The sequence below is a fragment of the Mus caroli genome, chromosome X (genome assembly GCF_900094665.2).
Source record: "Mus caroli chromosome X, CAROLI_EIJ_v1.1, whole genome shotgun sequence".
In the NCBI taxonomy this organism is placed as follows: Eukaryota; Metazoa; Chordata; class Mammalia; order Rodentia; family Muridae; genus Mus; species Mus caroli.
The window spans coordinates 141,306,417-141,328,404 of NC_034589.1; the positions used below are offsets into that span (position 1 = coordinate 141,306,417).

The 21,988-nt window shown below is 40.9% G+C and overlaps 1 protein-coding gene across 4 annotated transcripts in view; it reads right to left on the reverse strand.

The window, feature by feature from the left end:
- Nucleotides 1-21,988, reverse strand: part of Shroom2 (shroom family member 2) — a 172,040-nt gene that overhangs the window by 38,817 nt on the left and 111,235 nt on the right. For 3 of the 4 annotated variants that reach the window (XM_021153607.2, XM_029473112.1, XM_029473111.1), the window contains exons 4-5: nt 11,389-13,849; nt 9,556-9,656 (exon numbers count right to left, since the gene is read on the reverse strand). The exons of the other annotated variant lie outside the window; for it this stretch is intronic. In XM_021153607.2, the coding sequence (XP_021009266.1) occupies nt 9,556-9,656; nt 11,389-13,849 (2,562 nt within the window). The remainder of the gene's footprint in view (nt 1-9,555; nt 9,657-11,388; nt 13,850-21,988) is intronic. 4 annotated transcript variants of the gene reach the window in all.

Below are 21,988 nucleotides of genomic sequence, written 5' to 3' on the forward strand. Positions count from 1 at the left end.
TCCATGGCCTCTGCATCAGCTCCTGATCCCTGACCTGTCTAAGTTCCAGTCCTGACTTCCTTTGGTGATGAACAGCAGCATGGAAGTGTAAGCCAAATAAACCCTTTCCTCCCCAACTTGCTTCTTGGTCATGATGTTTGTGCAGGAATAGAAACCCTGACTAAGACATTCACCAAGTTGGACTTTGGCACTATCTGTACTTTGGTTTGTCATCAGATCCCTATCTGGGATGAGTGACATTTGTTCACATCTCTCAAGGAACAATGTCACACAGCAGAGGGTGAGGCAAGAAGATTGTAAATTCATAGATAACCTAAGCTATAGTCAAATCCTTTCTTAAAAACCAACCAACCAAGTGACTTTAACCTCTTAAGAACTGTGAGGTAGAGCACTTGGGGAATAAAAGTTCATGCAAATGTCTATCTCAATAGTCAGACTAGTGTCTTTATGTGTGAACACAGAGGGAAAAAATGTTTATCTTTAGGCCAGAAAATGAGATCTCACAAGGCACCAAATCTGCTTATGCCTTAACCTTGGACTTCAGCCTCCAGAATGGTTTGAAATACCTAGTGGTGTCTGCATGGTACTACATGGTTTTAATCCTGACACCCAGGAGGCAGAGGTAGGAGGATCTTTCTGAGTGAGGCCAGCCTGGTCTACAGAATGAGATCCAAGCCATCCAGGACTATATAGTGAGACCATACCTCAAACAACAATAGAAATACACGGTAGTAGAACCTTTTGGCTATGACTAGACACACTGGAGTGTATGCCCTTGAAGACACTATCTTATCCTAAGTCCACCCCTTCCCTTTCTACTTCTTGATGGTATGAGGTGAGCAGCTTTGATCTTCTAGTCTAAGATATTTTGCTCCATCATCCTGAATGGAGTAGGAGATAAATAATTAGACTTCCCTTTGTTTTGGTATTTTTGATACTTCTAAGGATTTTTCAGGCACCTGTAACATGTTATTCATTTGATTTTCCCTCCCCTTATAATTAGATTATGTCTATGAGTTTCTAGGTAAAAACTACAGAGGTGAATTATCATTTGTTATCGCCATACAAAGGGTACATACTGCTAACATGTCTTATTTCTATGGTATCAATCCAATCATGTGGTTAATTTGTAAGCTTTCTCCATACTCTTCTGTCTGCATTCTTCTATAGAATGTTATTATATTACTGAAGGCCCAGAGTTATGCTCCACCTCCTTGAGGATAGACAAACTAAACTTTCCCACTGCTGTAACAAAATATCTGAAAAAATTAACTTAAAGGATAAAGGCTTTATTTTGGTTCATCATTTTAAAGATTCAATCAAAGATTACCCTGATTCCATTGCTTTGCTTTGAGCCTGAGTGAGGCAAGGTATCACAGTGGCCAATTATATGAAGTAAGGTCAAAATATCACAGCACCTCTGGTAAATATGGTGCTATGACTGTATAGCATTCAGGAAGCAGAAAGGAGGATGGAGACTGAAGGTAAGATAGCCAAGGATAGACTCAGGTGACACGCTTCCACCAATCACACCCAGCTCCAAAAGATTCTACCATCCCCCAGTACTCAACTTACTTGCTTAGAGCTCTTAATATCTAGTTACTTCTCAAAAGCCATCAGGTTGCTACCACGCCTTTAGTATAGCAACTCTGGGAGATACTTTAGATCACAATCATGAGAGTAGAGTATACTCACATTTTGTCTGCATGATACACTTGTCTACTGACCATGTATTAATTTACTCATTCATTTTTGTAAACACCATGAATTTATTTTAAATGTTGGCTGATATCTATCACTATTTTATTTTGTTGCTTCAAATGTTCCAGCTTTATTCATTATAGGATTCAGGGACCCTGAAATGTGTCCTCAGTGTGTGTGTGTGTGTGTGTGTGTGTGTCTGATCTCCTTCCTTTCCAATCTCTTCCAGGCTTACCCACCTTTGATATTTCCTAACCAGTCTTCAAGGTAGCCCTGGTCCTTCCTATGGGATTAAGACTTAGGTGAGGGCTGCACTTTAGAAATATTTATTTATTCATTCATTCATATTCATTCTCTCTCTCTCTCTCTCTCTCTCTCTCTCTCTCTCTCTCTCTCTCTCCCTCCCTCCCTCCTTCCCTCCCTCCCTCTTTCTCCCCATTTATAGCTGATTGAATTATTAGTATTAGATAAACATCACAGCATCAATTCACATTAGCTGTGTCTATGTAGGAAGACAGATTTGATGGATAAGATAAATGAACAGAAGTAATATTCTTAAACTAGCATCACTGTAAAGCTACCTTTTAGTGTTAATTGTAATTAAATAATCTGAAAGGATATTTAAAACCTGTTTTATTTTCTCTGTTTGTAGAGCTGCTAGTCTATAACCACTGAACAATTTGGCAAATCTGTATGCAAACAAACTGCAAAATCTATGTCAGCTTAATATGGAGGGTAATAGGCCCAGCTATAAAAGGGTTCATTTTCTACTAGATAGAATGATGTGTGTACTTGGGATCCCACTAGTTGGATGGTTGAGGCAGGAAGACTATAAGCTCATAGCTAGCTAGGATTACATGGTGAGTTCCAAGCCAGATAGACTACATAGCAAGACCTTATCTCAATGTAGCAAAACAAAAACAAAACAAAAGCACTGAGGGTTGTATTTGAGAAAAGCTGACAAAGACACTTCTCAGGGTACTGTGGTCCCTATTCATATATCATCTCTCTTTGTCCTTTGTTTTCCTTCCCAAATATATAACATGTAGCACTTTCAAATTGGAGTCAAGGTATTTCAAGCAAAGCCTGCTGGCAATGCACATTGTGACAAAGTATATCCTGCTGTGTGTTCAGAACCAAGGCTGCAGCACAGTCATGAGATACACACACCATGGGTCAACACTGCTATAAACATTTCAGATTTCTTACCCATTTGACTTTTAATATGGTTTTACCTTATATATTTAGAAATATTTTATTCTTATCAAAGTCCTGTGACTCACATTCAGTTAGGTAACACAACCTGAGGTTATGACCCACAGCTTAAGAAACTGGGATTTAAGGTAAGCTTACAAACAAATAATAACATTGAGGATACCCCGCCCCCATGTATGTACCTACAAAGCCTATGTGTGTTAAGGAAAGTCAAGAGTTCCAATTCCTGTAGCTGCTTATTAGATAGCTTAACCTCAACAGGCCTTTGCTTTCCTAAGAATCGTTATAGTTTCATAGCTCTAATATACAAGAGCTAATATACAGAGAAAGTAGCAAAGGGAAAAGTCAGTCAAGCTTTCTTGCCTATACTCATAAGAGGCTGCCTGCTTCTAGAGCCTACTTTTTAGTACTCTGAAAACTAAATGTCTATAAGGGCATTTCTAGATTGGGTTAATTGAGGTGAGAAGATTCACCCTATGTATGGGCAGTACCATCCCATGGGCAGAATAAAAGGAGAAAGTGAGCTAAGCAGCAGCATTCATTTCTCCTGATTCCTGATTAAGGATGCAAATTGAAGCTGCCTCACACTTCTGCTGTCATGAGTTTCCTACCATTGAGAATAGTACCCTCCAATTATGAACCAAAATACACCCTCCCTTAAGCTACTTTTTCAGTATTTTGTCGCAACAATGATAAGAGAAACTAATAATAGACATGAAAACAAAGTCTGTCCCTGTGTGGTGGCACACATCTTTAATCTTAGGTGGTTCTCTATGAGTTTGAGTCCAGCCTGGTCTTCAGAGTAAGCTCCAGAACAGCCAGGGCTACATGGAGGGACCCTATCTCGAGAAACCAACCAACCAACCAACCAACCAACCAACCAACCAACCAACTAGTCTTATGCCTCTGTCTTTTTCTGGCAGTTGCTGTTTTTCATTTTTGGGATGATGGTCTTATGTTTGCATAAACAGAAAGAGTGCTTCAGTTCAGAATTCTGCCTGGTCTTATGAAATGGAAGCTCTGCTTCCTCATCCCTGTCCACCCTCCCCTATCCCTCTACATCTAAGCTTAAGTTTCACCTTTTTAGCCTGACCCACCCAGCACTGGATGTATAATTACCTAGCACAGTCCTTTAGAAAACGCAGGCTGCAATTGCTGGACAGCTAATTGAGGGCCAGAGACAATAAACATCTGCCCTAGAGCCATGAACACAGGGTAGAGCTCTCCCATAATCAATCTCTGTTACTTCCAAAATCCACTTGGCAGAAGCTGGTTTTCTAAAGAGGAAATTGGTCTTCACATAATTTCTACACATCAAGTTCTCTCTCAAGAGCAAACAACACAAAGTGAGTTTGCTTTGTTGGTTAATGTATATTACAGCAAAATGTCTCTAAAGATTTTTCCCTCACATGAATTCAGTTTTCAGAATTCCTCTATAGGAGTAAGTTCTTTCCTTCTCCCCCATCCCAATAAAATACAATCTTGAAGTCAATGACAAATCAGCTGTGGTGGTCACCCCCAGATCTCATCTCAGCCCAATTCTGTAGCACATCCCAGGAGAAGCTCAAATGTAAGGAGCAAAACTCAAACGTAGTATGTTAACTTTCTTATAGAGGTTAAAATATGATTGTAGAAAACAAGTCAGTTTAATGATTTCTTCTGAGATGCTTATGTCTTCTTAACTCTGGAACAAGTGCAGATAGTAAAGCCCATTTCACTTACTAATATTTAACTAAACGTTAGTAATCTTTAGTAAAATTTCAACGCAGAGCATATACTACGATGGAATGCTGATCAAGGACTCAAGGAAGATTGAGCAGCAAGCCATCTACTCATCTACTCACCTATTCTTCCTTCTGTCTGCTCATTCACTGTTTAGTATCCCCTACCCACGCCTCCAACAACCCCTCACTTATCAATCCAAACAACCATTTACCTAACTGAGGGATAATGAGTTAGACAAACTCTTTGGTAGGCCATCAGAGAGATGCCCTGGCTACTTCCTAAAACTGGTGAGCTTCTAAGATGTCTGGTTTCCTCCTCACCCTCCAAACCTGAGTCAAAAGCCTGACCTTTAAGACCTTGTGGGCTTTCTTCCTGGCAGTAGGGTGGCTGCTGATGGACTGGTTCAACAAGTTCACAGCAGCATCAGGACATTCTACATAACAGTTGGGCCAATTAACCATCCTGTTTTCAAACCTTAAATCATTCGAGGAAAACTCTTCAGAGACTTTAAAAATCCCCAGCTCTTTTGTGAACAGACTGGATTTTTAGCTTTCTGATTCCTCTCCTCCCCCCGGGCTTTAGAAAGGGTCATTTTTCTCTGTGCGTCTATTGCATAAACATGTTTCCTCATCCCCAATAAATAAATGCCTTTGAACTGCTGATTCTGTTTGTGTTCATTTGTTGCTACCTGTCATGCTCACGATTGTTCTTGCGTTTTATGTCTTTGACTGGCAGGGAAAATGAATCTAATTGAAGAGCCCTAGACTATATTCATAACGACATATCCATCCATAATCAACTCATTCATCCTTCTATCTATCTGCCTATTCATCTATTCAGGCGTCCAACCATTCATTCAGCTACCTACCCTTCTCTGTATCCATCTACCCAAGGACTGGTTTATCTGTCTGTTCCCTCACCCATCTATCAATTCACCAGTGTATTCATTCACCAACCATTTATTTGGCACCTAATCTATATAGAAACTATGTCTGACAAACAGTGAAAAATTAAAATCCTGTTCTTCCAAATTGCCTATCAGAAATGAGGAGGGAGAGTCCAGAGAACAGGACAATGGGGTGGAAATATATTCATGGTATCATTCTCTCCCCACTACCCCAATCGGCAGAAGACATCATTGTTCACAATATAATGGGCATCTACTTTGAGGGTATAAGGAAAAACTAATTTTTGTGTTACAAAAAGTAATACATGAACAAAATGAAAGTAACTCAGTATGGCAATTGCTTTTTGCAAAAAGGGTATGCTCTGCCCCAGGATAAAGCTAGTGGAATTGCAGCACATATCACCTAGATGGTTTCAGTCTTTTATCCCTAAGGTAAGGGAGTCGGGTTGCCTGTTCCTTATTGGCTGGGTTTAACCTTAGTGTCTACTAATGACTGGCTAATTTAAAAAGCCGTGGCATGAAATGGAAAAATAGAGAGAGAAAGGGTAGAATTTAAGCATTTTAGGAATTCTAGGAAGCCAATTACACCTGGTCAAACAAAATTTTCTAACAAAGGACTGAGAAAAGGAGTTCTGGTCGAGGAAAGGACAGAAAAGGAAGGAGCCATCATGTTCTTAACCTGATGTTAAGAAGAAAAATGTCTTACAAAGCCAAACTCTGAAAAGCAGAATTACAGAACAGAGTTGGGAGCTATACAATAAGGCTGCAGTTATACAGTGTTCCGAAGGCTCCAACTACCTACCATCTTGCTGCCCCATTAGCCACATATAAGACAGAAGCTCCTTTATTACTCTCCATTGTAAGTGCTCTCCCTTCACTTGTGAGTGTGAGAAAGCTGACAGAAGAACAAAACTCACCAGCATAAAAGGTGTATGGGAAAGGTGTATGGTTATTACAACCAGCATGGTCATCTCTCCTAGTGTAAGGAACTGAATTGAGACCTCTCCCAAATTAATGTGTTGAAGTCCTATATCTTCAGTAGCTCAGAGTATAACTATGTAGGCAAACGAGACATTTAAAGTGGTGATTAAGGAGAAATGAGGTCACTAGGGTGGCTCAAAACTAATCTGTTTGGTGTCCTTGTAAGAACTAGAGATTAGGAACAGAGAGACCCACAATGTAAACAAATGAGGACATAGCAAGTAGATGGAGTCTACATAAAAGACAATCAGAGGACAACAGAGGAGCTGGTTGCTCCTTTGACTATATGTATTCCAAGGATGGAACTCAAGTCCACAGGCTTGGTGGCAGGGTCCTTTACTAGGTGGACCATCTCACTAGCCCCTGTGAGAACATATTTTTCTTTTTTTAACAATAGATAGGCCTTTAGAAGTCACATATTGAACATTTAAGTGACTCTCAAGTCAGTGATTGAATGCATTTGCAAGAAACAGACCATGCTGGTTGTAATAAACTTGAATATTCAGTCTGAAATCCCTGAGAACAGTAAAAATCTCTAGGAAAATATCTCCAGAACAGGGAAGATAGTCAGAACAAGTGAGGTGGGCTGCTCAAGACCGAGTGTGATGGAGGGGAGAAAAATGCCACTGGATCTGCCATTTTGTGATCAGCCTTCCCGGCTACCCAGTGCTTTGTTTTCCCCTTAATCTCCACTGATTTCTGATGTTTCCTGTACCTTTTTGTTTGTCTGTTTGTTTATACTAGAGAAGGTCTTGCTCTACAGCCTAGAGTTGATCTTGAATTTATGAGCTCCCTCCTCAGCCTGAGGGCTGGGATTACAGGCATATGCTGAACGGGCAGTTCCCCCAACCACCAAAAAAATGTACAATTATGTACTTTCTGTTTAGCTCTAAATACTTGTAATTCTTTCCTTGCTACACAGTAATGTCCTACAGGATCTTATATACATGTACAAAAAAGATGTTACTAGCTGCATGTAATATAATACCTCTTCCCTGAAACCCCAGCAAGTTCTGAGATAGGAAGATCAGCATGAATTTGATGACAACCTGTGCTACACTATGCAGGGAGTTTTTGGGTGTGAAGTGACATTGTATCTCAAAAATTAAGAAAATTTTAAATTAAAAAAGTTATTTCTATTTGATTTGGATGAATAACCAGTAAACAAAAAATGTCTATTTCAACGTTTTTGTGTTGTCTAAACAAAACACAACAAAACCATTTATTTCCAAGCATCAATTAGCAGATCAATAATTAATTTCTTATAGAGACATGTTTATGTTTATTTAAACCTGTGCAGGGATACTAGGTATCTTTACATCTCTGCATTATAAACTTTTATTATTCATTTTTTAAAGTTCATTGATATTTTGCCTGCATGTGTTTCTATATGAGGGCATCAGAAGACAGTTGTGAGCTGCCATGTGGGTGCGAGGATTTGAACCTGGTTCCAATGAGTCACCTCTGTAACACCCTTATTTTTATTATTCTTTAATGTCCCAAGCATATTATTTCTTGCTGACCCTCCAGAAATGTATAAATAATCTCTGGAAAAAACTGAAAATGAATTTTTAACATTCCTATTACAGAATTTCATTGGCTTGACACTCTTACACTTACACACACACACACACACACAGAGAGGGGGAAGAGGGAGATAGGGAGGGAGAGGGAGAGATCACGAGATCGCAATTCTGAAAATTGCTAAGTTTGTAACTCAAAAGCAGATTGCTACTGGAACTAATTTCTTCAGAGTAGTTAAGCAGTCAGCTGAGAGGCACAGCCATGATAAATAAAGCAGAGGGCCCCTCCTCCCTTCCTCATATCCCTGTAAGCTCTGACAGTGCCACTGACATACATAATCACATGTGCACACACACCACATGCACATTATAGCTGTCCATGGTGACATTCTCTATACATAGCAGTGTGCTGCACCCCACTACCCTGCACAGCTGGTGCTCAGCACGTGACTGACTCAGAATCCAGGAATAAAGCTCTAATTGTCCTCCTCAGACACTGCTAAATTCTGTAGGCGGATTATTCAGCAGCCTTTCTTACCCATGGGTGCATCGGTTTAGCTGTGCAGACTGTTAAGTAATGGCAGGGATTTCTGAGGTAGGCACACAGAGTATCAATCTGGTCACCTCAGAGTCACATAAACATGTGATACTCTTGAATAGAGCTAACAACAGTTAGTAGAAAAACATGTGAAATAAGACCCCAACATAAAGCTCTTGAGAGCATTCATCTAAATTGGTTATTTCTGCAATGGAACCTTGAGCTTTGAAGTCAGTGTTTCGTTTGCATATCACATCAGCCACATAGGATGTACAAGGCATTAGAAAGATTGTGGTGCATGCTGATTTGCATCCTTCCACCAGCCCTTGTAACCCAGGGTTATAGTACATCTGCAAATATACACTCTTCACTTTCGCCTTCCACAGAAAGGGCAAGATCACAATGTGTGCACATCTAATCAAATTTATCCTAGGCAGAGCTCAATAGTTATCCACTCCAACAATCTGGAATTGATTGTTTCAGGCCACACTGGAACAACATGGATCTTGCCTCTCTCTGGAGAGTCAATTGACTTCTATTTTAAAGCTCAGGTTAACTCATTAAATAAGCCCAATTTAGAAAATTTGGCCAAAATCCTTTGAGACAATACTGAGACCATGGCCTACAAACACAGCTGTGTGCCAGACAGTAAAAGTATCCCTTCAGTTAAGTACTTTGTTCAAGGATTTTAAACTGGACATTTATTTTGTCCTCATAAAGCATTTCACTGAAGAAAATTACAACAGTCATTTTTAGAACACTAAAGGCTATTACTGCCCTGCTTCTCTGGGCAGGGCTGCAGAACCCACAGGTTTTCTCTCCTCCAAACTTTAAGATCTCAGTGATGGAAATCACACTCAATTAGCAAAACCCAGACTTATTCTGTTAGCCTAGCATTCACCTTCCATAAAGTTGTTCACCCTTAAAACAACTTTTCAGCAATCCCAAATCCACCATTTACCTACCTTGGAGCAGAGCATCCCTCCTCAGCTTGTAGTGTACAGAGAAGTGTTTCTTTGTGGTCACCAGAGTCCTCTGCCTGCCTGTTTGGTTCAACAGGCACTTCCTGTGAAGAACAACACTGTAAGACACGGAGTCATCAAACTGCCTGCATGCCTAAGACAGCTGTTATTATGAAACCCTTCATTTGTGGGTTCACTTTGTGTGCCTGTCTCACAATGCCTGTGGTAAGACCCGTTGTTTCAGACTTGAGACCTGGTCACAGGACATGGCTGTTCATTTCTGCAAGGCACTTTATTGAGACCACTGACCTAGGACCCCTGCATCCACTTCAGTTCTAAGCAGGAAACAGAACTCCTATGTGAGAGCTGTTACCATGTGACACAATTGGCTAAAAGAAACACAATAAAAGACAGCTGGTCACAAGTCATTACTGTGAAACCTCACGGTCTAGGACTTGTGGGGGCTGGGCTCTTAGTCCTAACTGAGAAGGCACAGAGTTCTCAGAGATCATACTGAACTGTAGATAAATCAGAGTTCTAGAAACAGCAGAAACAAGCTTTCCCTAGCTCTGCATGGAGTTTCAGTACCAAATGCCAAAAGCCAACAGGCAACTATCCCTTCATGCACAACATGATGGGTAGCTTCTAAAAAGTTACTACTCCTCCTTTTATAAGAAAATGAGACTGTTAATACTATATTGTTACATTTCCCCCCACAGGTCAGATACATAGAAAAAACACAGAGAGAAACAGAGGAAGAAGAGAAGCACAGGAAAAGTGACTGACACTGAACACTAAAATACTGATAAGAATATATAGTTTTCTAAAAAGCCCAAAGTTAACTCAAACATCAAACTTAAAACAGTGCAAGAGGGCCTGGTATGGTGGGCATAGCTCAAGTAAGATGATATAGCCTAATAATCATGAGGCCCTAGGTTCTACTCCCAGTACTATAAGGGGAGAAACAGTGGATTAGATTAATGCATCACTAAATGCATTTTACCAGAGCAAAACTCTATAATCTTAAGTACTGAGAAAAGAGGACCACAAGTTCAAGATTTGTCTGAACTGCAAAATGATCCTGTCTCAAAAAAGAAAAGTAAGGTAAAAAGACAACTGTGGTTATAGATCCATAGTAGACTGATTGTCTAGAAAGTATAAATTTCAACCCTAGGAACTGAGGGGCAGGTATAAATAAAATAAATACTAGATAGTAAATGACATCAATTTTATTATTTTTAACCCCACCCCACCCCATATCAATATTTAAAAGTAGATGGGTGGGGTTTGCTAGAGAAATGGTTCAGCAGAATCCTTGCTGCTCTTGGAGAGGACTGGAGTTCAGTTCTTAGCACCCACATTAGGCAGCTTACAATTTCCTGTAACTCCAGCTCTAAGGAATCCATCTGGTATCCATGACACTAGCACACATGTGGCATACAAACATACATATACATGAAAATAAAATCTTTAAAGAAATGGCTTGTATATGTTTACACAAATCACCCATTTTCACGTCACTAGATAAAGTGACTGCTTCCTATAGTCTCCCAGCACCTAGAGTTACTTGCTGAACATGAGACTAGATACAAACTAATTAGGTACAAAGATGGTGAAGTATAAGTTAGGGAAGAGAGAGCTGGAAATAAAGAGATGTTTCTGCACAAAAATGGCACTTACAATGATAGTGCTGGATGCCATTTCATCCCCTCATCTTTCAAACTAGAAATGATACTCTCTCATCTCAGTGAGCTATCATATATGTTGGATATGCCCTAAGAATCTTAAAGTGGTGCTCAGTGCAAGCTAAGTTGTGGCTTATTATACACTGCATACCTGTGAGTAGTGATCTGTGGACGGTGATGAACGAGACCGTTCATGAATATATTGTGGCCTCTGCTGCTGATCTAGACCAGCATCCAGAATATCATCTGCTGAATGGTATCGTCCAGAACTCCTGGCTTCCAAAGGTTTCTTCTGTTCCTTCCAAGATGCTTGATATTCTGCGAAGGTTCCAAGCCTTCTGGGTGGGTTCAATTTCTCTGATGCCTTTTCGACTTTTCTGTCATCGCTGAGGATCTCTCCACAGGAGGTGGCCAGTGACCTCTTCTGGAACCAGGGCTCTGTACTCTCACATTCATGGTGCCCTGTTTGTGGCCTCTCAGTCTTCTCTCTTGGGAGCCCACAGTGAACTTGCCTCTGGCCTGACTTCTGGAGAAGAGATTTGCTTGTTTCCTCAAAAAACTTCCACCTGTCAGCAAATGTACCCACGGTATCTACCTCAGGTGTCCTGACAGTAGGATGAGGACGGTAGGCCCCTGAGAGCCCCACTTCATTTATTTTCTCTGGCTCAGAATAGGACTTTAGTTTCTGCTCTGCTGTGAACCGTTTCCGGCCTCCAATTCGAAGAACATGGGGTACACCACCTCCAGAAGAGGGTGGTTTGGCTAGACCTGTCTCACAGAAGCGTGGGGCAGAGTCTGGCTCCCCAGGGAAAGAAGATAAAGAAGATGAGGCACTGTGGTCAAAAGTCCTGTGTTCTGATGGTCCTGAATACTGATCTGCTGGGGTGGGATCTAAATCTCGGCGTTGGAAAGAGGTGGCTTTCAGAACACGTGTCTGGGCCTCTTTCAGGTGCTCTTTATAGGTGCTGGGGAAGGAACCTTCTGGAACTGCCCCCACATCAGCTCTCCAGTCACCAGCACAGTCTTCAGCTTCACTGTCTCCAGCTAGTGTCACTGTACTTTTGCTCTTCTGCAGCTTTGCTCTGCGCATTTGGATCTCATTCCTCAGTGTTGTGGCAAAACGGTCACTCCTCCGTGTGGGTTTACCCACCTGGGCATCAAACAGTGGTGGCTTATCATTTCCACAATCCTTGCTGTTCCCGGGTCTCCATGCACCATCTTGGGTCAGAGAATGCAGCATGGGTGTCCTCTGACGAGAAATTCTCCCACTCTCTCCATCCACTAACTTGAAGTCATTGCTAGGACACTGCAGACCAGTTCTCACAGTGCGGCTGGCTCTAGGAGGCTCTTGGATTCCAGAGCAGCAGCCTTCAATCCCTGCATTTAGCTGGTGATACCCCTCTTTTTCATGAGAGGCCGGAGTCTCCTCATGCTGCTGTAGGTAGGTCCTCTGGCCTACTGGGCGTAAGAGAGGATATTCAAGGTCCACAGGAGTTGTATCTGAATGCCAATAGTCACCTTGGGGTATCACAACCTGGGCACTCCCCTGTACAGGCTGCCTGAGGGACCCAGGAAAATAGTGGCTCCGCCCTCTGTCATCTAGCTTCTGGTTAGCAGAACCAGGCCACCTCACCTGAGTAGGGTTGTCATCCTGAGATGGTTCAGGAGGCTCTTGCAGACCTCCACCAGGAGTTATATGAAGCAGTTCCCTTGGTGATGAGGGGACCCTTGGGCTCTCGTCACTGCACTGCTGTTGGTGCTGGCTCCCATGATAAGACTTCAGAAAGTGCACATCGGAGAATTGGAGCCTACCTGGAGGCCCTGAGGGCCTACCTGACCTATCATCAGAGCATAGCCAACGGCAATCCAGGTGGCCTTCTGCCTGGTAACCCACATTTCCTATTTCTTTGCCACTGCTTAGGTGTGTGAGCTTCCACTGACGATCGGTAGTTTCCATTCTATGGTCCCCCCGGGGTTGCACATGGGGCAGGGTGATAAAGTGCTGCATACTGGCCAAGTCTGAGAATGGAGGGCCCCGGGCTTTTTCACGGCCCCTGGCTGCCACAGAAAAGCTATCACTGCGCAAAGGAAGTCCAAGAGGTGGGGGAGAAGGGGCTTTTTTCTTGTCAGGAACATACCACACAGGCCCAAAATTGGATCTCCCATGAGTGGCTATTTTGGGCTCAACATTATCCTCCGGCCTTGGACTTTTACTACTGTTACCAGGAGCCCTAGGTATGAAACATGATGGCCTGTCCTGTAGTCCCTGAGGATCACCTGTAGACTGGCTTTGTCGGCTGCTGCCTGGTCTGGAGGCCTCCCAAAGGCCAACTTTATAGAGAATGTTCTCAGTGGAAGAGGCATCAGCCTTGGGCAAGGTGTGGTCAGGGGTGCTGGAACATGTGGAAAAGGAGCCATAAGCTGAGTCTCGCTTGCTGTGGCCACCCAGGTGGTCAATGCTGCTATTGGACTTGGCAGATGAGAGGTGTCCAGATGGGTAGAGCTGGGAGCTGTGGTCGAGGCTGTCTATGCTGCCCATGGAGCTGAAGTGGTCAGAAGTGCGCTGTAGGCTTGTATGCTCCCATGAGCCAGATAAATCATGAGAGGAAGAACTACAAGGAGAAAAAGCACAAAGAAAGGTTTGCAAAGAGCAAGGTCTGAAGATAATAGCATTGTGAGTACAGCTGGTCCTCTTCTGAGGAGGACACTTAACATAACTGACTGGGAACTGGGAGAAGAGGGCATTTCTGAGGGCACACTAAAAAGGCTGTCAAACTACTGAGTGACTTTTAAAAATCCTTTTCAATGCTACCACATTTTCTTAAACTAATGCCCCCAGTGATGCAGGTAGTGCCTGAAATAACATTTCCACGGTCCTTCATTGGTTAAGAGCAGAGACTGGAAAATGACAGCTCATAAACTAAGAATGGTACTTACATTTATTTTTTATTATGTGTGCATATATACATGATGTGTGTGCATGCAAGCATGTGCCATGGCACATGTGTAGAATATCAGAGAACAATGTTTATGGAATTGTTTCTTTCCTTCTGCCTTTCTCTGGATTCCAGGAATTAAGCTCAAGTCACCTTGCACTGCAGGCACTTTTACCCACTGAGCCATCTCATGAAATAATTTAAACAGAAATAACACCTGATAATGTTGAAACAATTAAAACTCTTCCAACTTAGCTGGGCGTGATAGCACATACCTTTCATCTCAACATGTGGCAGAGGCAGGAGGATGTGAGGTTGAGGCCAGCCTAGTCTCATGAGCAAGTTTCAGGACAGCCGGGACTGTGTAGTGAGACCCTATCTTGAAAAACAAAAACAAAAACAACCACAAAATCTAACTTAAAAATCCAGGGCTAAAAGGATTCAGTGCAGAATTCTATCAAAACTTCAAAGAAGAAACATCAATATTCCTCAAAGTGTTCCATAGCAAAGATATTCTCAAATTATTTTTATGAAGCCAGTATTACCCTGATACTAAAACTGGACAAAGACTCAACAAAAGAAGAAAATTATTTCTGCAGGAACATGATGGAAAAGTTCAATAAAAATACTTGCAAACCAAATTAAAAAAAAAACCCAACAATAAAAAGATTATCTACCATGACCATGTCACCTTCATCCCAAAGATGCAGGGATGGTTCAACATACATAAATTATTAAACATAATCCACCACATAGACAGACTCAAAAAATAGAAACCACATGACATCTCTCTCTCATTAGATGCAGAGAAGATCTTTGACAAAATTCAACATTCATTCTTGACAAAACTCTTGGAGAGTCTGGGAACACAGGGGATATATAATAAAGGCAAGCCCATAGCCAGCATCTTCCCAAACAAGAGAAAAACTCAGGAACAAGACAGGGCATCTACTTTGCCCTATTCTGTCCAGTCTAGCACTTAAAGCCTTAGCTAGAAGGAGATATAAGGGATACAAATAAGAAAGGAAGAAGTCAAAGTAACCTTATGTGCAGATGATTTTATACATAAAGACCCTAAAGACTCCACAAAAACTCCTATAGTTGATATGTGCTTTACTAAGTATCAAGATGTAAAATTAACATATAAAAATCAATAGCCTTTCCATATACAAACAGCTAGCATGTACCAAGAAATTGGAGAAATAATTCCATTTATAACAGTATTCAAAAACAAACAAACAAAACAAAACAAAACAAAAAAACTTTAAACCGGGAGCTGAAGCTGTTCCACAGCCCACTGTGTACAGGTCTTGCCAGAAGAGAGCTGTTCTTCCAGGAGTGCTCTTACTCCTGGACCAAGAGGTGAAATCTTTACTTTCTCTCCAATAACTTTCTGGAGCGGGGGCCCGCCAGGAGTTCACAGGGCCCAGGAACTGTGGAGCAGCTGGGCTGGGACAACATCCTTCAAGTCACCATCTGCACCCTGAGCTTGGGCTGTTCCACAGCCCTCTGTACAGGGGGCTGGCAAGAAGAGAGCTGATCTCCCAGGAGTACTTTCACTCCAGGGCTCAGAGGTTAGATAGCCACTTTCTCTCCAATAACTGTCCAAGGCAGGACCAGCAAGGAGCACACATTGTACAGGAACAGTGGAACGACTGGGACAGGATCCTTCCGGTCACCATCTGCACCCAGAGCTTGGGCTGTTCCACAGCCCTCCATGCACAAGTTCAGCCAGGAGAGAGCTGGTCTCTTAGGAATGCTGACACAGGCATAAAGGCCCACAGGAGGGACAAACTCCAGCCAGAGAAAGCAAGAACACCTAACATCAGAGATAAACAGATGGCGAAAGGCAAGCGCAAGAACCATACCGACAGAAACCATGGATACTTGGCATCATCAAAAACCAGGTCTCCCACAAAAGCAAGTCCTGGATACACCAACACATTAGAAAAACAAGATTCTGACTTAAAATCATAATCTATCATGATGATGATAGAGGACTTTAAGAAGGACATGAATAACTCCCTTAAAGAAATACAGAAGAACACAGGTAAATAGGTAGGAACCCTTAAAGAGGAAACACAAAAATCCCTTAGAGAATTACAGGAAAATACAATCAAGCAGGTGAAGGAATTGAACAAAACCATTCATAATCTGAAAATAGAAGTAGAAACAATAAAGAAATCACAAAGGGAGATAACTCTGGAGATAGAAAACCTATAAAAGAGATCAGGAGTCATAGATGCAAGCATCACCAACAGAATACAAGAGATAGAAGTGAGAATCTCAGGTGCAGAAGATACCATAGAAAACATTGATGCAACAGTCAAAAAAATACAAAATGCAAAAAGATCCTAAGGCAAACCATCCAGGAAATCCAGGACACAAGGAGAAGACCAAACCTAAGGATAATAGGTATAGAAGAGAGTGAAGAGTCCTAACTCAAAAGGCCAATAACTCTCATCAACAAAACTATAGATGAAAACTTCACTAATCTAAAGAAAGAGATGCCCATTATCATACAAGAAGCCTACAGAACTCCAAATAGACTGGACCAGTAAAGAAATTTCTCCTGTAACATAATAATCAAAACACCGAATACACAAAACAAAGAAAGACTATTAAAAGCACTTAGGGAAAAAGGTCAAGTAACATATGAAGGCAGATTTATCCTGGGCAGATGTCATATAGACTCTAAGAGAACACAAATGTCCACCAAGGCTACTATACCCAACAAAACTCTCAATTACCATACATGGAAAAACCAGAAAATTCCATGACAAAACCAAATTTACACAATATCTTTCCACAAATCCAGCCCTACAAAGAATAATAAATAGAAAACTCCAATACAAGGACGGAAACCACGTCCTAGAAAAAGCAAGAAGGTAATCCCTCAACAAACCTAAAAGAAGACAGCCACAAGAACAGAATGCCAACTTTAACAGCAAAAATATCAGGAAGCAACAATCACTTTCCCTTAATATCTCTTAATATCAACGGACTCATTTCCCCAACAAAAAGACATAGACTAACACACTGAATACATAAACTGGACCCCCATTGTGTTGCATACAGGAAATGCACCTCAGTGACAAAGAGACACTACCTCAGTGTAAAATGCTGGAAAACAATTCTCCAAGCAAATGGTCCAAGAAACAAGCTGGAGTAGCCATTCTAATGTCAAATAAAATCGACTTCCAACCCAAAGTCATCAAAAAAGACAAGGCGGGACACTTCATATTGGTAAAAGGAAAAATCTACCAAGATGAACTCTCAATTTCGAACATCTATGCTCCTAATGCAAGGGCACCCACATTCATAAAAGAAATTTTACCAAAGTTCAAACTACACATTGGATCTCATACAATAATAGTGGGAGACTTCAACACCCCACTCTCATCATTGGACAGATCATGGAAACAAAAACTAAACAGAGACACAGTGAAGGTAACAGAAGTTATAAACCAAATGATTTAACAAATATCTACAGAACATTTTATCCTAAAACAAAAGAATGTACCTTCTTCACAACACCTCACGGTACCTTCTACAAAACTGACCATATAGTCAGTCATCAAACGGGCTTCAACAGATACAAGAAGAGTGAAATAATCCTATGCACCCTATCAGATAACCATGGACTAAGGCTGGTCTTCAATACCAACAAAAACAATGGAATGCACACATACACTTGGAAGCTGAACAATGCTCTACTTAATGATAACCTGGTCAAGGAAGAAATAAAGACTTTTTAGAGTTTAATAAAAATGAAGACACAACATGCCCAAACTTATGGGACACAATGAAAGCAGTGCTAAGAGGAAAACTTATAGCTCTGAGTGCGTCCAAAAAGAAAATGGAGAGAGCTTATACTAGCAGCTTGACAGCACATCTGAAAGCTCTAGAACTAAAGGAAGCAAATTCACCCAAGAGGAGTAGACAGCAGGAAATAATTAAACTCAGGGCTGAAATCAACCAAGTGGAAACAAAAAGAACTATACAAAGAATCAACCAAACCAGGAGCTGGTTCTTTGAGAAAACCAACACGATAGATAAACCCTTAGCCAGACTAACCAGAAGGCACAGAGACTGTATCCTAATTCACAAAAGCAGAAATGAAAATGGAGACATAACAAAAGAAACTAAGGAAATCCAAAAAAATCATCAGATCCTACTACAAAAAGTTTATACTCAACAAAACTGGAAAACCTGGATGAAATGGACAATTTCCTAGACAGATACCAGGTACCAAAGTTAAATCAGGATCAGATTAACAATCTTAACAGTCCCGTTACCCTAAAGAAATAGAAGCAGTCATTAATAGTCTCCCAAACAATAAAAGCACAGAACCTGATGGGTTTAGTGCAGAGTTCTATCAGACCTTCAAAGAAGACTTAATACCAATACTCTTCAAACTATTCCAGAAAATAGAGACAGAAGGAACACTAGCCAATTTATTCTATGAAGCCACAATTTCTCTGATACCTAAACCACAAAAGAACCAACAAAGAAAGAGAACTTCAGACCAATTTCCCTTTGAATACCAATGCAAAAATACTCAATAAAATCCTCACAAACCGAATCCAAGAACACATCAAAATGAACATCCATCATGATCAAGTAGGCTGCATCCCAGGGATGCAGGTTTGATTCAATATACGGAAATCCATCAATGTAATACATTATATAAACAAACTCAAAGAAAAAAACCACATGATCATCTCATTAGATGCTGAGAAAGCATTTGACAAAATCCAACACCCCTTCATGATAAAAGTCTTAGAAAGATCAGGAATTCAAGGCCAATATCTAAACATAGTAAAAGCAATCTACAGCAAACCTGTAGCTAACATCAAACTAAATGGAGAGAAACTTGAAGCAATCCCACTAAAATCAGGGACTAGACAAGGCTTCACACTGTCTCCCTAACTATTCAATGTAGTACTCGAAATCCTAGCCAAAGCATTTAGACAACAAGAAGAGGCCAAAGGGATACAAACTGGAAAGGAAGAAGTCAAAATATCAGTATTTGCAGATGATAAGATAGTATACTTAAGTGACCCCCAAAATCACCAGACAACTCCTACAGGTGATAAGCAACTTCAGCAAAGTGGCTGGATATAAAATTAAATCAAACAAATCAGTGGTCTTCCTCTACACAAAGGATAAACAAACTGAAAAAAAAAATTAGGGAAACAACACCCTTCACAATAGTCACAAATGATATAAAATTCCTTGGTGTGACTCTAAGCAAGTAACAGATCTGTATGACAAGAACTTCAAGTCTCTGAAGAAAGAAAGAGAAGATCTTCTCAGGAGATGGAAAGATCTCCCATGCTCATGGATTGGCAGGATTAATATAGTAAAAATGGCTATCCTGCTGAAAGCAATCTACAGATTCAATCCAATCCCCATCAAAATTCCAACTCAATTCCTCATAGAGTTAGAAAGAGCAATTCTCAGATTCATTTGGAATAACGAAAAACCCAGGATAGGAAAAACTATTCTCAACAATAAAAGAACTTCTGGAGGAATCACCATCCCTGACATCAAGCTGTATTACAAAGCAATAGTGATAAAAACTGAATGGTCGGGGGCTGGAGAGATGGCTCAGCGGTTAAAAGCACTGACTGCTCTTCCAAAGGTCCTGAGTTCAAATCCCAACAACCACATGGTGGCTCACAACCATCTGTAATCTGATCTGATGTCCTCTTCTGGTGTGTCTGAAGACAGCTACAGTGTACTTACGCATAATAAATAAATAAATCTTTAAAAAAAACCTGAATGGTATTGGTACAGTGACAGGCAGGTAGATAAATGGAATAGAATTGAAGACCCATAAATGAACCCACACCTATGGTCACTTGATCTTTGACAAGGGAGCTAAAACCATCCAGTGGAAAAAAGACAGCATTTTCAACAAATGGTACTGGTTCAACTGGCGGTCAACCTATAGAAGAATGCAAATTGATCTGTTCTTATCTCCTTGTACAAAGTTCAAGTCTAAGTGGATCAAGGACCTCCACATAAAACCAGATGCACTGAATCTAATAGAAGAGAAAGTGGGAAAATGTCTCAAACACATGGGCACAGGAGAAAAGTTCCTAAACAGAACACCAATGGCTTGTGTTGTAAGATCAAGAATTGACAAATGGGACCTCATAAAATTGCTAAGCTTCTATAAGGCAAAGGACATTGTCAATAGGACAAAACAGCAACCAAAAGATTGGGAAAAGATCTTTACCAATCCTAAATCTGATAGGTGGCTAATATCCAATGTAAAAAAACGCAAGAATTTAGACTCCAGAGAACCAAATAACTTTTAAAAATAGGGTACAGAGCTAAACAAAGAATTCTCACCTGAGGAATATCAAATGGCTGAGAAGCACCTAAAGAAATGTTCAACATCCTTAGTCAGCAGTGAAATGCAAATCAAAACTGCTGTGATCTCAGTGACACCAGTCAGAATGGCTGATGCTAGCAAGGATGTCTGAAAAAGAGGAACACTCCTCCATTGCTCGTAGGATTGCAGCTAGTAAAACCACTCGGGAAATCAGTTTGGCGGTTCTTCAGAAAATTGGACATAGTACTACCTGAGGACACAGCTATACTACTCCTGGGCATATACCCAGAAGATGCTCCATCATGTAATAAGGACACATGCTCCACTATATTCGTAGCAGCCTTATTTATAATAGCCAGAAGCTGGAAAGAACCCAGATGTTCCTCAACAGAGGAATGGATACAGAAAATATGGTGCATTTACACAATGGAGTACTATAAAAAATAATGAATTTATGAAATTCTTAGGCAAATAGATGGAACTAGAAAATATCATCCTGAGTGTGGTAACCCAATCACAAAATAACACACATGGTATGCACTCACTGATAAGTAGATATTAGCATTTTCTTTAAGGACAAACTGCATCCCTAATGAATAGAATATGTTCCAGATTAGTTATTACCATAAACTCATCCAGATACAAATAGCACAAAGCCCAGTTTATACATAGATGTGGCTAGCATAGATGCTTCTCTAATGGGGTGACTGGTTAAGCTGGTAAGTGGAAGATTCTATTACGTTCAAGGCACTCCAATGAGGAAATATGAAACACATTTTCACCGTTTTCTTGCTCAGTTGAGAATCTGTGGTTTTTTCAAAATAAATACTATCCAGTCTTGTTGCTGTAAATATTATGCATTTGAGAAGTACTTCCTTCACGTCACATAAGCACTTACTCTGCAATCTGTTATCAGAGAGGCATGTACTAACAGCCTCAATGAAATCTGAGATGCTTATAAGAAGAAGAGTTGCTGAGCTTGCGACAGAACATGGGTAGAACATGTGCCTAGTATGCAAACAGCTCTGGGTTCCATCTCTATTTGGGGATGGGAGAAGGGAACTAGATGTGGTGGTATACACCTGTGATCCTAGTACCTGAAAGGCTTAGGCAGGAAGATGGCCAGTAGTTCACGGACAGTCAAGTCTATTTAGCAATTACAAGACTAACCACAACATACACAGTGAGACCTTATCTCAAAAATAAGAAGGATGAGGAAGTTAGGAAGATGATGAGGAGTGGGAGGTAGAATGCAGAATGAAAGTGTAGGGGTGAGGCGGGGGAAGGGGCTACTGGGATGAAAAAATGGGTAGTAACTAAAAGTCAATATGAGCAAAGTACAAAAATATATGTGTACTAAAATGTCATGAAGCAAACTATTATTTTGTATGCTAGAAAATATAATCAGGAGAAAAGCACCTGGGTAGCTAGGGCGCAGGGTCGGCTGACACTCGCCAGCTACCCACAAC